Source organism: Metopolophium dirhodum, chromosome 7 (genome assembly GCF_019925205.1).
Source record: "Metopolophium dirhodum isolate CAU chromosome 7, ASM1992520v1, whole genome shotgun sequence".
NCBI lineage: Eukaryota > Metazoa > Arthropoda > Insecta > Hemiptera > Aphididae > Metopolophium > Metopolophium dirhodum.
Window position 1 is genome coordinate 13,247,349 of NC_083566.1, and position 13,484 is coordinate 13,260,832.

At 27.4% G+C, this 13,484-nt stretch overlaps 1 protein-coding gene across 1 annotated transcript; it reads left to right on the top strand.

Moving 5' to 3' along the window:
* The first annotated feature begins 200 nt into the window (after positions 1–200).
* Positions 201–13,350, top strand: LOC132948513 (guanine nucleotide exchange factor subunit Rich). The gene is made up of 22 exons (XM_061019017.1): positions 201–534; positions 1,771–1,878; positions 1,956–2,108; positions 2,190–2,367; positions 2,447–2,580; positions 2,653–2,744; positions 2,807–3,203; positions 3,356–3,559; positions 3,630–3,999; positions 5,043–5,230; positions 5,779–6,007; positions 6,289–6,398; positions 6,462–6,593; positions 6,675–6,917; positions 7,153–7,267; positions 7,340–7,464; positions 7,531–7,670; positions 7,753–8,162; positions 8,231–8,396; positions 8,463–8,651; positions 9,487–9,824; positions 13,211–13,350. Exons 1-21 carry the CDS (start codon positions 397–399, stop codon positions 9,821–9,823), a joined length of 4,158 nt encoding a protein of 1,385 aa, XP_060875000.1. The 5' UTR covers positions 201–396; the 3' UTR covers position 9,824; positions 13,211–13,350.
* Positions 13,351–13,484: the final 134 nt, after the last annotated feature.

A 13,484-nucleotide genomic window follows, 5' to 3' on the forward strand; every position in this document is an offset into this window, starting at 1 on the left:
ATTTTGGATCAATCCACCCAAGGTGTCTGAGGCATAGTATTATTTACTCTATGGTCTGAGGTCACCTTATCAGTCCGTGGTATCATAAACCGTTTGTTTGTCTATGGTTTACAACTGTGTTTACAACAAGACGGATTAGCAGCCCAGTTATCATCGTATTACATATTGATGGCACCGAGGAGTATTGATAACGTATATATTTGTCGACGTTAATATTATAATAATATTATTATTAATCCACCATTCCACTAGTATAATAGTATTATAAATGGTTGCAGTGCAGTGGAATATTGTACCACTAATGTCGACGTAAAACGTACGTTGGTTTTAAATTGCAAGTGGGATCTATGTGATTGCGGTAACACGTATTTTGTTCATCCTAGTGCAACAATAACCATGTACTTTCCGGTAGGCTGGCCAAAAGTTTTGGCTTCAGCTCACGCTGCTGGCACCCTTGTCCAGGTGATATGCAACAGAGACAAAATTCTATTCGCAATACTGTCCGTCGAGCGACTGGAAATTTGGTTTTGCAAGGTAAGCAAAATACATTCTCAAGTAATGTTAATGCACTTGGCTGTTTTCGTTAAGTTAGTCATACCTGTTCTGTGCCCATTTCACAGTTTTTTACATTTTTATTATTTAACATTTCTACCAATATTTTATGTAGGATACTATAGTACTAGTTTTAAAAAAGCAAATATCAACCTAATGAATAAACAATCCATTCATTGTAAGATTGTATTAACGAAACATTATCCCCGTTAAACTTAGTTCATATAAGGTAGGTTCGCATTATTTTTAGTAGACAATATATTAATTTTAAAATAGCTCAACATGAGAATTTGATTTTTAAATGTAAATTTACAATATAATTAAATAAAAAGCCTTATTAAGTATCACTTTATAAATAGGTCAAATGTTTTCAAATACCTAATTATTATTGATAGGTTTTCAAACTCGTACATTTCTCATCATATGAAATTATAATTTATCATAAATATATATATATATTGTGTAAGTATGCTTACATAAAAAAAAATTACATTATTAATAGGTAAGACTGGCAGTGGCATCATTTCAGTTTTTAATACAGAGAGGCAAACATTTTGACTAGCCCAAATGGGTAAATTAAAAAACACAGCACATAAGCTCATATATTACGTTCCTTTTCCTTCATAAAACACATACCAACTTTCATGCATGTCCACACATGTGTCTAATTATAATTATATTCCAACTATTAATTAGTAATTATCATTGTGGCAATAGTTTCTTAGTATCTACACAATATAATATTCTCCTATAAATATAGGCATGTTTTTGCACTAATATTATATAATAATGGTTAATCAAAAACCACCGGACACTGGCCCATTGAGCTGCTTTTAAAATCAGACGGGCAAATGCCCACCTTTCATCCCCCCCCACCCCCCCAAAATGATGCCACCGAAGACTGGTTATCTGAAGGTAATTATCGTAAACAAAAAATATTTTATCCCTACCATAGATTCTAAATCCGTGATTAAATAATTGGCCTTGCGGACCGACCAAAATCAGTTTTTTTGATGTACCCCCCTCGATAGGGGAATCGATATCGAAAGCAGGGTGATGTGGGGGGGGATATACAGAATTGTGTTCTCTCGCTGGACAGAGTTTATCTTCCTAACTCATTATTATGGATCTATTATTCTTTCAATCTTTTATATTAAAATTATTTCATTTATATTAAGTTAAGAAAATAATAATAATTTAACCCAATATCTTTGATAGCCATGTGTGAAAATCACTTCATACACAAGATCTCCACAGAGTCTCGATGAAATTGGTTTTAATCGACGTGTTGAATGGAGGCCAGATTCCAGTATGTTGGTCATAGTGGTGAGTATTTATTATTTTATTTTATAATTATTTAATAACTACTAGGTAAAATGTGTCTTTATTTAACTGTGTTGTAGACTACAAAAGGTTATTTAGTATTTTACAATTTGAGCATTATTGGTGATCCTGGAAGCTTGTATCACTTAGAAGATTCTCATATCTCTAGTCTAAAAAGAGAAAACGATGAGCTGTTTGTGAAAGAGACCATACCATCTTTACATATTAAACAAGTAATATAATATTAAAAATTATATATTTATTATTTTATATTAATGATAGGTATTTTGATTCTATTTATTTAAATTTTATAGGATCAAATAGTTTGTGTTGACGGTAGTGTTGAATGTATGGCTTGCATTCGTGATGAATTAATGGTGTCTACTTGTAAAGGACATGTATTGCGATATCACTGGAATAGTTCCATTAATCGAGATTACTGTTTAGATCTTCGTAGAACACCATTTTCTATTGATCTACATGTTTCTAATGGTAAATTATTGATTAGTTACTACATTTCAATATATGGATGTAAATATGTATTACGATAATTTGTGTTTCAATGTTTTAGCTGCACCACTAACTAGCAAAGATACTTTTATTATTGATATGGAATACTCACCATTAGTTGGAGGTTTTGGAATTATTTTGAATGATGGTCGTGCAGCATTACTTACAGCATCATCTTTAAAATTTGATCCTAATGTAAGGTTTATTTAAAAAATAACATTTAAAAACATATAAAAATAACACCATATTACATTTTTATCAAAATAGCAAGTTCAAGGTATTTGGGCTCCTAATATTGATACTGCTACTTGTACAAGTTTGAACCACAAGTATAGATTAATTGCATATGGACTAAAAAAGTAAGTTATTAATTAATTTAATATTTAAATAATTATTCAACATTTGCATTTTGAAATTGTAGTTCCCAAGGTATTGTATTTGGTCTTGATGAACGCACTGGTGGTTTACAATTATCTCACAAACTTGTGATTCCCAGTCAAGTATGGCCAGGTGGAGGATTAGGTTCTGTGAGGTGTACTCGATGGACACCTGATGGCTGTGCTTTAGTAATGGCTTGGGAGAATGGTGGCTTCGCTGTATGGAGTACTTTTGGAGCTCTGTTAGTTTGTTCATTAGCATGGAACTTCAGTGTAAACATCGATTTAAGCTCTAGAAATCCACTCAATATTATCTCCATGGAATGGTGTATAGAAGGCTACCAACTATGGATGATTAATGGAGCCTCAAAAGATACACATGATGATACAGTATTACAAATGTCATTTTTAAAAAGTGCTCTTGCTGTCAATCCAACAATGGTAAGTATTTTTAATAAAATATTATCATCTTAATCAATTTTAGAACTACTTATTGGATTTGAATATGTTTTTGCGATCATTATAAAATAATAGAACATTAAAAAAAATGTATTACCAAAAACATCATAGGAATTTATGTGTTTTTGTTTTAGAGCCATCGTCCACATTTATATCTCCAAGGTGAAGATAAATTGTATCTGAATGTAACATCTGGTCTAACCAAAGTGTATAAAATGACTCAATCCAATAACAAAACTAAAGACCAATTAACTATTACCAGTGCTTTAGTTGAAAATAAACAATGGATTATTGTTTATGCCCCTTCTCCATATTTAGGAACCAATTGGCCAATTAGAGTAAATTTAAAACATGATTTTTTGGATGTTTATTGTATATCTAATAACAATTTCTTCATTTTAATTCCAGACGTCTTGTATAGATGATGATGGAAAACACATAGTGATTGCAGGACGTAGTGGGCTTGCTCATTATTCTTTAATTACCCATCGATGGAAACTATTTGGAAATGAAATTCAAGAAAAAGATATGATAGTAACTGGTGGAGTTTTATGGTGGCGATGTTATATCATATGTGGATGTTACAGTGTGCCTGTTGATGAACATCAAGTGCGAATATATAATGGAGATTCTAGATTATCTAATGATAATATGATTTCATACCAATTAACTGGCCAAGCTTTATTACTTGATTGTTTGGGAAACCGATTAGCTGTTTTTTGTTCTGATGGAATTGTTAATTTATTTAACATTGAATTATCACCTAATCACAATATGGGTAATTTTAAACACATATAATTTTATAAAGAGAATGTCGGCATACTATTTTTTTTATCTCTTTAACCCACACACTACATTGCATATTTCAATTTAGCTGAGCCAATATTGTTTCTGTTGAATGGAAATTTTCAAATTTGCAAAAATAAACAGTGCATTGACAATTACTATTATTTTAAGTGGCTATATTTACGCAATTTCTAATCTTGTCTAAGCCGTCTGAGATCTATACTCTGTTCAAAATAAGACGATGACCTGGCGGCGAACAGTTTTCGTTCCGCGACAGTCAGACGCTGTCCCCACTACAACACTGCCACGGAACAAAGTCACACACATACGCACAACTTGGCCGCCGGGTCATCATCTTATTTTGAACAGAGCATATGTGTTAGTAGTAAATGATTATTGTGAGTCCAATTCAATGCGGGTTCCACTCTCATATGTGCATGCACATATCAATAACTCGATAACAATATAAAATTCACCATGCAAATTGTACGAAAACTTACTTATTGTTTTGACAAAATTAAAGTTAGTTAAGTTTGTATGATTTTGATTCTAAAAAAATATTTGATTTGAGCAGAAAAATGTCTAGATTGTACCAAACACTAATATAAGGTTTAGTTTTTGCAAAGTGTTCCATATGGTTTATAGACAATTTTCTGTAGAGTTAAAATTTTTTTCCGAATTAAAATCAGCCAACGTTAATTAACATTAATTTTGTCAAAACTTACAGTTCTTTGAGCTTAAATTATCGGCAGTCACGAGGCTCCTTAAGACATTTCCTTAAAATAACATAAAATAAATTTGATTGATTGATTGCATCAAATTTAAATTATTAATAACAATTTAATCTGCATTTAAAGTTAACCTATTATTTTTTGTCATTTTATCAAATATGCTTATGCTATTGTATATAAGTTTTGAAATGTTATAATTTACATATTAAATCATAAAAATAATTTGAAGCCTTATAGTATGATCATTGTTAACTTATATAATTTGATGTTTAATCTTATAAATTATAATTTATTTTAATTTTAGCAATATTGGACAGAGTACAAACTATTGATATGTCAGCTTTATGTATACATCCTACTTGCGTGGTTTCTGTCCTACTTACAACTCTTCGCATTGAACCAAAAATTAAAGGTTCTACTGTACGAGATAATTTTTTACTAAATATTAATGGAAATTTGTTGTTAGTAAATCAGCAAAGTTGTGATGATCAGGTATTGTACTAGTTGATTTTATTATTTTAAACATTGATATTATGCAGTTCAAATTGAATATTTTAATGATAACTAAAACTTGCTTAAATAGATTAAACATGCTTTACAGGAAAAATTCTTACGCCTCTAGATATCATTATTACATTTTTTTTTCTTAGAAAGAGGATGGATGATTTTATAGGAGCTTATTGGACTTTGATTCTTGATTTCTTTGATTAAAATAAAAACAATAATAAAAAAACAAAAACTTGTGGAAATTGATTATGTTCAAAATCATATTCTATGAATTAGAAGTATAATTTTAAAAATCAAAGTTTAATGAATTGTATTAATTTTTCACTCCCATAAAACTCCATTCACTCAATAAAGATATGTTTACACTACAAACATAAAAATCAGGACTCAAATTATGAACATATATATTTTATCTCTAAAATAATATTCTATTAGAATTGTAAAACTTTGAATATAATTGTATTTACTTATATACGTAATATGTTAAAATATGTAAATTAAATACTAATAATATTTTAATCATGTTAATTTAGTCACAAGTTATTCCATCTCCAATTTTATTGGCATCTTGTGTAGAGAATGCTTGGGTTTCAAGTCAATACCGCCGTGATAAGCCTCATCTGACTGAAGCCCTTTGGTTATTTTGTGGTGCTCATGGAATGAGAGTTTGGCTACCGTTATTTCCAAAAAATGGTGATAAGTCACACACTTTTATGTCAAAAAGAATTATGTTGCCATTTCAACTTAAAATTTATCCATTAGGTATGATTTCAACTTCAATTAATTGATTAAATTAAATATAAACTATTCTAGTAACTATTGTAAAATTACTGGTATGGTTTGAAAATTGCAATACTTATATTATAGTCTAAATGTTTTACAAAATAAATAACCATTTGACTAAATAAAACATACACAGTATAGAATTTTAAAATACATAATCAAATCTAATTTCTTAAAAAAACTGTTTATTATTTCTAATATTATGTTAATCAACAATAACAGAATCAAAAATAATATAATTTCATATATAATCGTTTCAGCTATACTTTTTGAAGATGCTATATTATTGGGCGCAGAAAATGATACATTACTGTACACATCAGATACTACCAGTGTGTTTTCTTTGCCATTTTGTCAAGTAGAAAGAACGGTACATTATAATATTATTTATTTTATATTAATTCAGTATTTATAATCAACTCAAATTTTATAGAGTCAAGTTTATTTACATCAAATATTAAGACAGTTGATACGGCGTAACTTAGGCTTCCATGCTTGGGAAGTTGCTAGGTGTTGTACAAATTTACCATATTTTTCTCATTCTCTGGAATTGTTGTTACATGAGGTATCTAATTTTTCACCTATTGCTAGAAAAATCTAATAATATTAATATCTTTAAAAGAAATAAATAACTTTACTTTTAAAGGTTTTAGAAGAAGAAGCTACCAGCAAGGAACCAATACCAGATGCTCAATTACCTAGTGTTATAGAATTTATACAGGAATTTCCAAATCTTTATTTAGAAACTGTAGTTCAGTGTGCTCGTAAAACTGAAATTGCATTATGGCCTTATTTATTTTCTGCTGCTGGTAAACCTAAAGATCTGTTTCAAGAATGTCTAAAACGGCAAAATTTAAATACTGCTGCTTCGTATCTTATAATACTCCAGGTTGGTACATAAATTGGTTCATATAATTTTATTAGCTGTAACAAAAATACTTATCTTTCCATTTTTATAACCTTGATTTGGTTTATTGAACTAAAATTTTAATTTTAACTAATAGTTATTTAATTGGTGTTTAATAATAATTCAAATATCATACTTTAACTCACTGTTTAAATAAAATATAATAATTTTAATGTGTATTATCCTTTATGTAACATATTTTTAAATGTACTTCAAGAATTTAGAATCATCTTCGGTCAGTTGTAAATATGCTACGTTGTTATTGGATTCAGCCTTAGATAGTTGCCAATGGGATTTATCTAAAGACCTTGTCAGATTTTTGAAAGCAATTGGTAAGAAAATATTTAGACATTTTTTGGTGTAAAAATTTAATTTAATTTAATTTAACTCATGTTGTGACGTAGATCCAAATGATGCAGATTCTCCAAGAACATCATGCATTTTTCCTGCAAAATACAGTATGATAGGACAGCCAAGTACAGTGAACCCAAACGAGGAAGATTTATCATTTTTAATGGGAAACATTCAGGTATTTAATGTGACATTAATGAAAATTCATTTAAATTATTAGTTATTAAATAACAATCGTTTTCAGGTGAGAGGACGAAGTATTAGTACCAGTACTACACCTAAAATAGATATGAATTCTACTTTTGTAAGAACTGATAGCCGAACTGATCAAAATAGTTCACAAAGAAAAAGGTCTGTACTTTCAAATGGAAAATCAGAAAATGGGTTTGTGTTAAATTTGTCTGTTTGATAGTTTATAATATAGTATTTATATTCTTTATGCTTAATTATGTAAAATTCCTTTTAGAAAGGATACAGTTACATGTAATTCCATTCTTGAAGAATTCTTCACTGATACAATTCTTCAAAAACATGCTGCTAAATTATTATTTAATTACAAGCTAAGAGCACTTGGATATTTTGCTGCTCGATTGGATTTTCATTTAGTTGAATGGTTAGCAAAAGAACGTAATGGAGCAGCTCGGATCGATAACTATATTGTGGCTTTACGAAGTCTTTATACTGATTTTTCTATAACAAGACCACTAACTCCTATCCAGAAACGTTCTCCACCTCCATCGGGCATGTTGTTTAATATAGATAAACCGAAGTGGGTAGATGGTGGTAGTGCTGTTGGAGATAGTGGCTACATGAGTTGTCAAGATATTCCTCAAGTTTCTTCTCAATATCCACAAGATGGGTTCCTTACAGGGATTGGTGAGTAAATAATTTATAAAAAGATTTATTTTTTTTTACTTGTCTTAACATAATGGTTTTATTTTAAGATGAAGCTAGTACTGTTAGTGAATCTGAAGATGCTTTGTTATGGAATGAAGAAAGAACACAGGCTAATATTGATAACTGGAATATTATTCCTAATGCACATATGTTAGAGCAACTTTCCAATGAACATTTATCACAAGACACTTCAAAAGCTGAAGTTCAACTTAGGTTATTACTTATTATTAATATTTTTAATTAATTTTATGAATTAATATTAAATACAATTTATTTCAGATATCTGTTGCAATTATTATTTGAAGCTGGTTGTTTAGAGTGGAGCTTTATTGTATCAGTATTTCTTCGTGATGCCTTAGCTGTACAAAGGCTCATATCTATTGCCAGGGCACCAGAACACAGTTATGAATCTGTGTCTAGGTTGAAACAAGCGTTTATTTTATTATACCAATGGAGTTGCAATGAATGGTAGTGTATGCAATATACATTACACTTAACATAAATCATTTATTATTATTTATGCATTTTATTTAACAACTTTTCTGAACACTAAGAAAAAAACTTATTCGATATTAATACAATAATATTAAAAACTTCAGTAGTAAGTTTACATCTTCTTACTCGAGTTCTTCAATTATTTTTCTTAATCAGTCATATAGTAAAAGTAGTATTTATCAGGACAAAATATATTAAACTGATATTTTATTTTTTTTTAATACACAACAATACTACATTGTTTTTAAGATTTAATTTATTCATCAAATAATATTATTACTTTATTTTCAGTATTTAAGAAAGCTGTTAAAAACTTATTCAGACCACAAGCTATGTTTTGATTCATGGCCTAACTAATAAAAACATATTTTTTAATACAATAAACTTATCAAAATATCGGAAATCTATGTATTAAAGGCAATAAATCAAGTGCTATTAGTTAAGAAAGAGATTAAAACGAATAAAAAGTCTTTCAGATAAACGTTTTCTCTATTACCTATCTAATATTTCATTTGATTGAAACAATTTTCTAAGTTGATTTAATTAGTAGGTTTCTAAAGTAAATTGTCTAAAATATTGTATACTTAAGCACATATTATGATCTAGAAATTAACTTATATCTAAACCACAATTCATTAAACTATAATTCACTAGTGAATTTACTACTTGGACTAAAATAGATTTAGGGAAAATGGGAATATACACCTGATAGTTGTAACTTTATTTTTATCACTAAAAACAAATTTTAAAATTACTTCAAAGTAAATAATTTTTTTTTTGATTATATTCTGTTTTCTTTAATTTTTAGCTTTGGCTATCGACCTTTTATGTCTACATGTCAAGCACAATTGGGTATATTAAATCGAATCATAACATCTAAACAGCCAGCACCCACTGTAACCCCACAGGCATCTTCATCTTCACTGACCAGCGTTCTTACACAATCATCTAGATCACGATCAGCAAGTGAAGGTACCGGTGGTAGTCATACCACATCAGAAATAACTGATCATAGTATACAAACAGATTGTCATCCAGTTATTGCACTAGATTCTAGTTGTGATGAAACACAAGATAATACAACTAATTTTGATACTGCATCTGTAGTAAGCTTGCAATCGCCAAATAGCTGTTTACTATCTTGAGGTAAGATATTTCTGATATATCTTACATAACAGCTTAAATAATTTATTTGATGTTAACAATTTGTCTTTGCTGTTATAACTTAAAGACTAAATATTATTTAGATAAACTTAACACTTAAGTAAATGAAGATACATTTGTTGTTATTTTATACGCCCAACCATGGTCTGGAAGATAAGGTACGACCGACCAGTCTTAACAACTTACATGCTTGGATATTGTCAGAATACAATTATATATTATTTTGGCATATAGTCTTAGATCATATATTAGTATAATACAATATTGTTATAAATTATATATTTGATTTTGTTATATCAACTTGAAACTATAAAATTTTAAAATTTTAAAAAAAACTTCCACTTTATAAAAAATTGTGCTTATATACCATAACTTTTGATATTTATAAATGTTTTACAAAAAATTTGTGTTAACGTTATTATCCATAAATGTGGTTATTTGCTAACCCGTTACATGCCACAATATATCAAATAGTTCAAAATATTCAACTACTTCACTGTGGGTTAAATGGTTATTTAAATGTGATTATCAATGACTAGTGAAATCATTTTGCCTAAACAATATTATTTAACATGGTGAGTAACAAGAAAATTCTGAACACTGACCACACGGACACGTATAATACAGTGACAATGTAATAGTACCTTATTTAGTACCTAATTTTCTTTACAATGATTATGATTTATTATAAAAAATTTATGAAAAATGGCCGTATAAATGTTGGTTTAAACTGCTTTTCTCGGCCAAAAAGCTTGAAAATGTAATACAATGACCCTCCTCTATGTATAAATTATTTAGTTACAAGTTAATATCACAAAATTGAATGTAAAACATACCTTATGCCAAAATATTATAGAATTGTAATCTTTTATTCATGTAAGTAAGTTGTTGAGTTGTCAATAGTGTCACCAGTTTGCCATTCTATATTTTATACCGACCATGGCCGTGTGTCTAAACACAGCGTTGTTTTATTTGTTTATTATTTCATAAGCTGTCAATTAGTAAACTTCCTGAACATGAATTTTATTTTCGTAATTAAGTATACACTATGATAAGAAAATACAATGAAAATGTCAAATATAATTCCAAATTACTTGCTATGGAATATTGACTGATTTAAATATTTAAAAAAAAAACTTGTTTAAATGCCTACTAATTGAAAAAGCCTATAAATTAAAAATATAATATAAATAATTTTTTATCTTGTCATATTATTATTTTAACATATTTGTGATATATTGTTATTTATTACTAATTAATATATAATATTATTTGTCCATTATTGTTAATCAAAAAATTATTTTTATCAAACTACTTTTGTTTTATATCAAGGTTTTTGGAAAAAATATTGTATCGTAATTCTCAACGAATTGATATATATTAATTACTTACATCTTACATAAATCAAATTTTGACAATAACATTACAGGATACTCATTAAGTATGCTACGTAAAAGTTTTTGTTCATACATTAATATCAAAGTATGACTAGTAATCATATTTTGATAGTTTAGTATCTACTACCTATGTGTTTCAAACTTTAAAACAATTTATAAATAATTTCATCATTTTTGATAATTGTATCAATTGGTTTTGACTGACGTGTATCACGTTCAGATTTAATTGTTGATTGTTGCAACTATGGTCAACGTGTTCAGGTTTTTGGGATGTGTTGTAAAAATGGGAAAATTTTAGATCAGCAATTTTTTTTATATAAAACCATAATACTCTTAGTATTAAAAGAAATTAAACCTAGCCACAACTATTCACTCGGATAGGTAGAAGACACATGCAAAATTCAACTGGTGTGTTTAGGTGTTTTGGTATGATGTAAAGCTAACATATTTTTTAAATAAATTTAAATTTTTGACGAAATAATACTTAAATTTGTATTAAAATTAATTTATAAGGTAACATAAAATGTTATTATTAAAATATTAAAATTGTAGGTAGCATACTTAATGAGTACCCATTGAAGAAACATTCAATGCTTTACTATTTATATAAGTATATAGTTTAATAGCAAATCATGAATTTTAGTGATATCATTGGAATAATAAATACAACATTCCATAATTAACGTTTTTGAATCATGTTTCAAATTAAATTATATTATTTACTAGTTACTATTAGGCCTACAATAGTATAGATTACAATTTCTCTAGTTAAATTTAATTTTGTTCAATGTACAACTTATTGTGCCACGATTATGAAATAATTGATAATTTTGATTTTACTATATAATATTAATCTTCAAAATGTATTATATTATTTTGTGGAGCTTATTTAAGAATAAGTATTAAATCAATTAATGTTTAATATAATTAATTATAATATTTTAATTTTGTACTTTATAAATTATAATTATGACCTATGAGTAACTTGAGTAAATTAATATTTTGAAGATTGATTTATGTATAGCTGTTATGTAGAATAACTAATAAGAATAAGACGTATTTAGTATTCAACTGCCTATTTTAATGGAAAAAAGAAAATTAGTATTATTAAACTCAAATTGTATAAAACTTAAGCAATTATGCCTTTTGTACGATCTGATTCAACGCTCACATAGGCTGTGTTATTGATTTAAACTATTAATACATTTGCTTCTTACATATTTTGTACTTTAATTATGTTGTATATTAGAAAGCTATAATCAAATATTTGTATGTGTTATACAAGGTGCTCAATATATTTTAGGGTTGTTAGTTATTATAGCCTTTTTTTTGTCATTACCTAATTTATTTCAAAATAAAATATTATTTGTTTGTTGCGGCTGTATATGTTTTCTTTAAACAACTTTAAAAAAAATGATTTAATAAGAAGTTTAATTAGTTTTAATATGTTATATGACTATTCAAATACATTTAAGGTTCATTTTAAATTATTTATTTATTTCCATTAGTTATTTGTTGTGGCAACCCTATTGTTATTATTTTAATAAAATATACATACGTTATTATTTATTTATAAAATATTGTACTTCTAAATTTTTTTTTATAATATTCATATTTGTATTTGATAATTATTTATTATTTATTATACTTAGAGAACTGTTCTATAATCAAACAACATAATGAAAATAATAAATTGTATTATTTAATTGATGTATAGAATTGATGTATTTATATAGTAAATAGTAAATACCTGTTATGCTAATTTTCTATAATACTATTTATAAAGAACTTAACATATATTAATTGCTAAAGCTTAATTCCTCACTTACAATCAGGGCTGGTGTTACAAATGGAGGGGGTCCCGTGAAAAATAATATAAAATAATTAAAAATAGTATTTTCTTGAATTATATTATACCTACACAAATTATAAAATTATAATATTAAATAATACATTTATGAAATTTTTTAGAACTGAGATTGCACTGTCACTAACTGTCTATAAGAAAGTCAAATTAAATTTTTATGAGCGTATCAAATTCAAATTTTTCAACATTGGATATTCACTCGATTTCTCATGTAGCGATTTTCTTATTTTGTTGTAATACAAAAACAAATTACTGTAAATACATGAAAATTTTACTAAATGTTTATATTTTCATTTTCTATACACCCTAAAATTTTGAAAACGGACATAGTCAGTTTTCAATTTTTTTAGTTTTTTTTTCTATAATTGTCAATAAAAT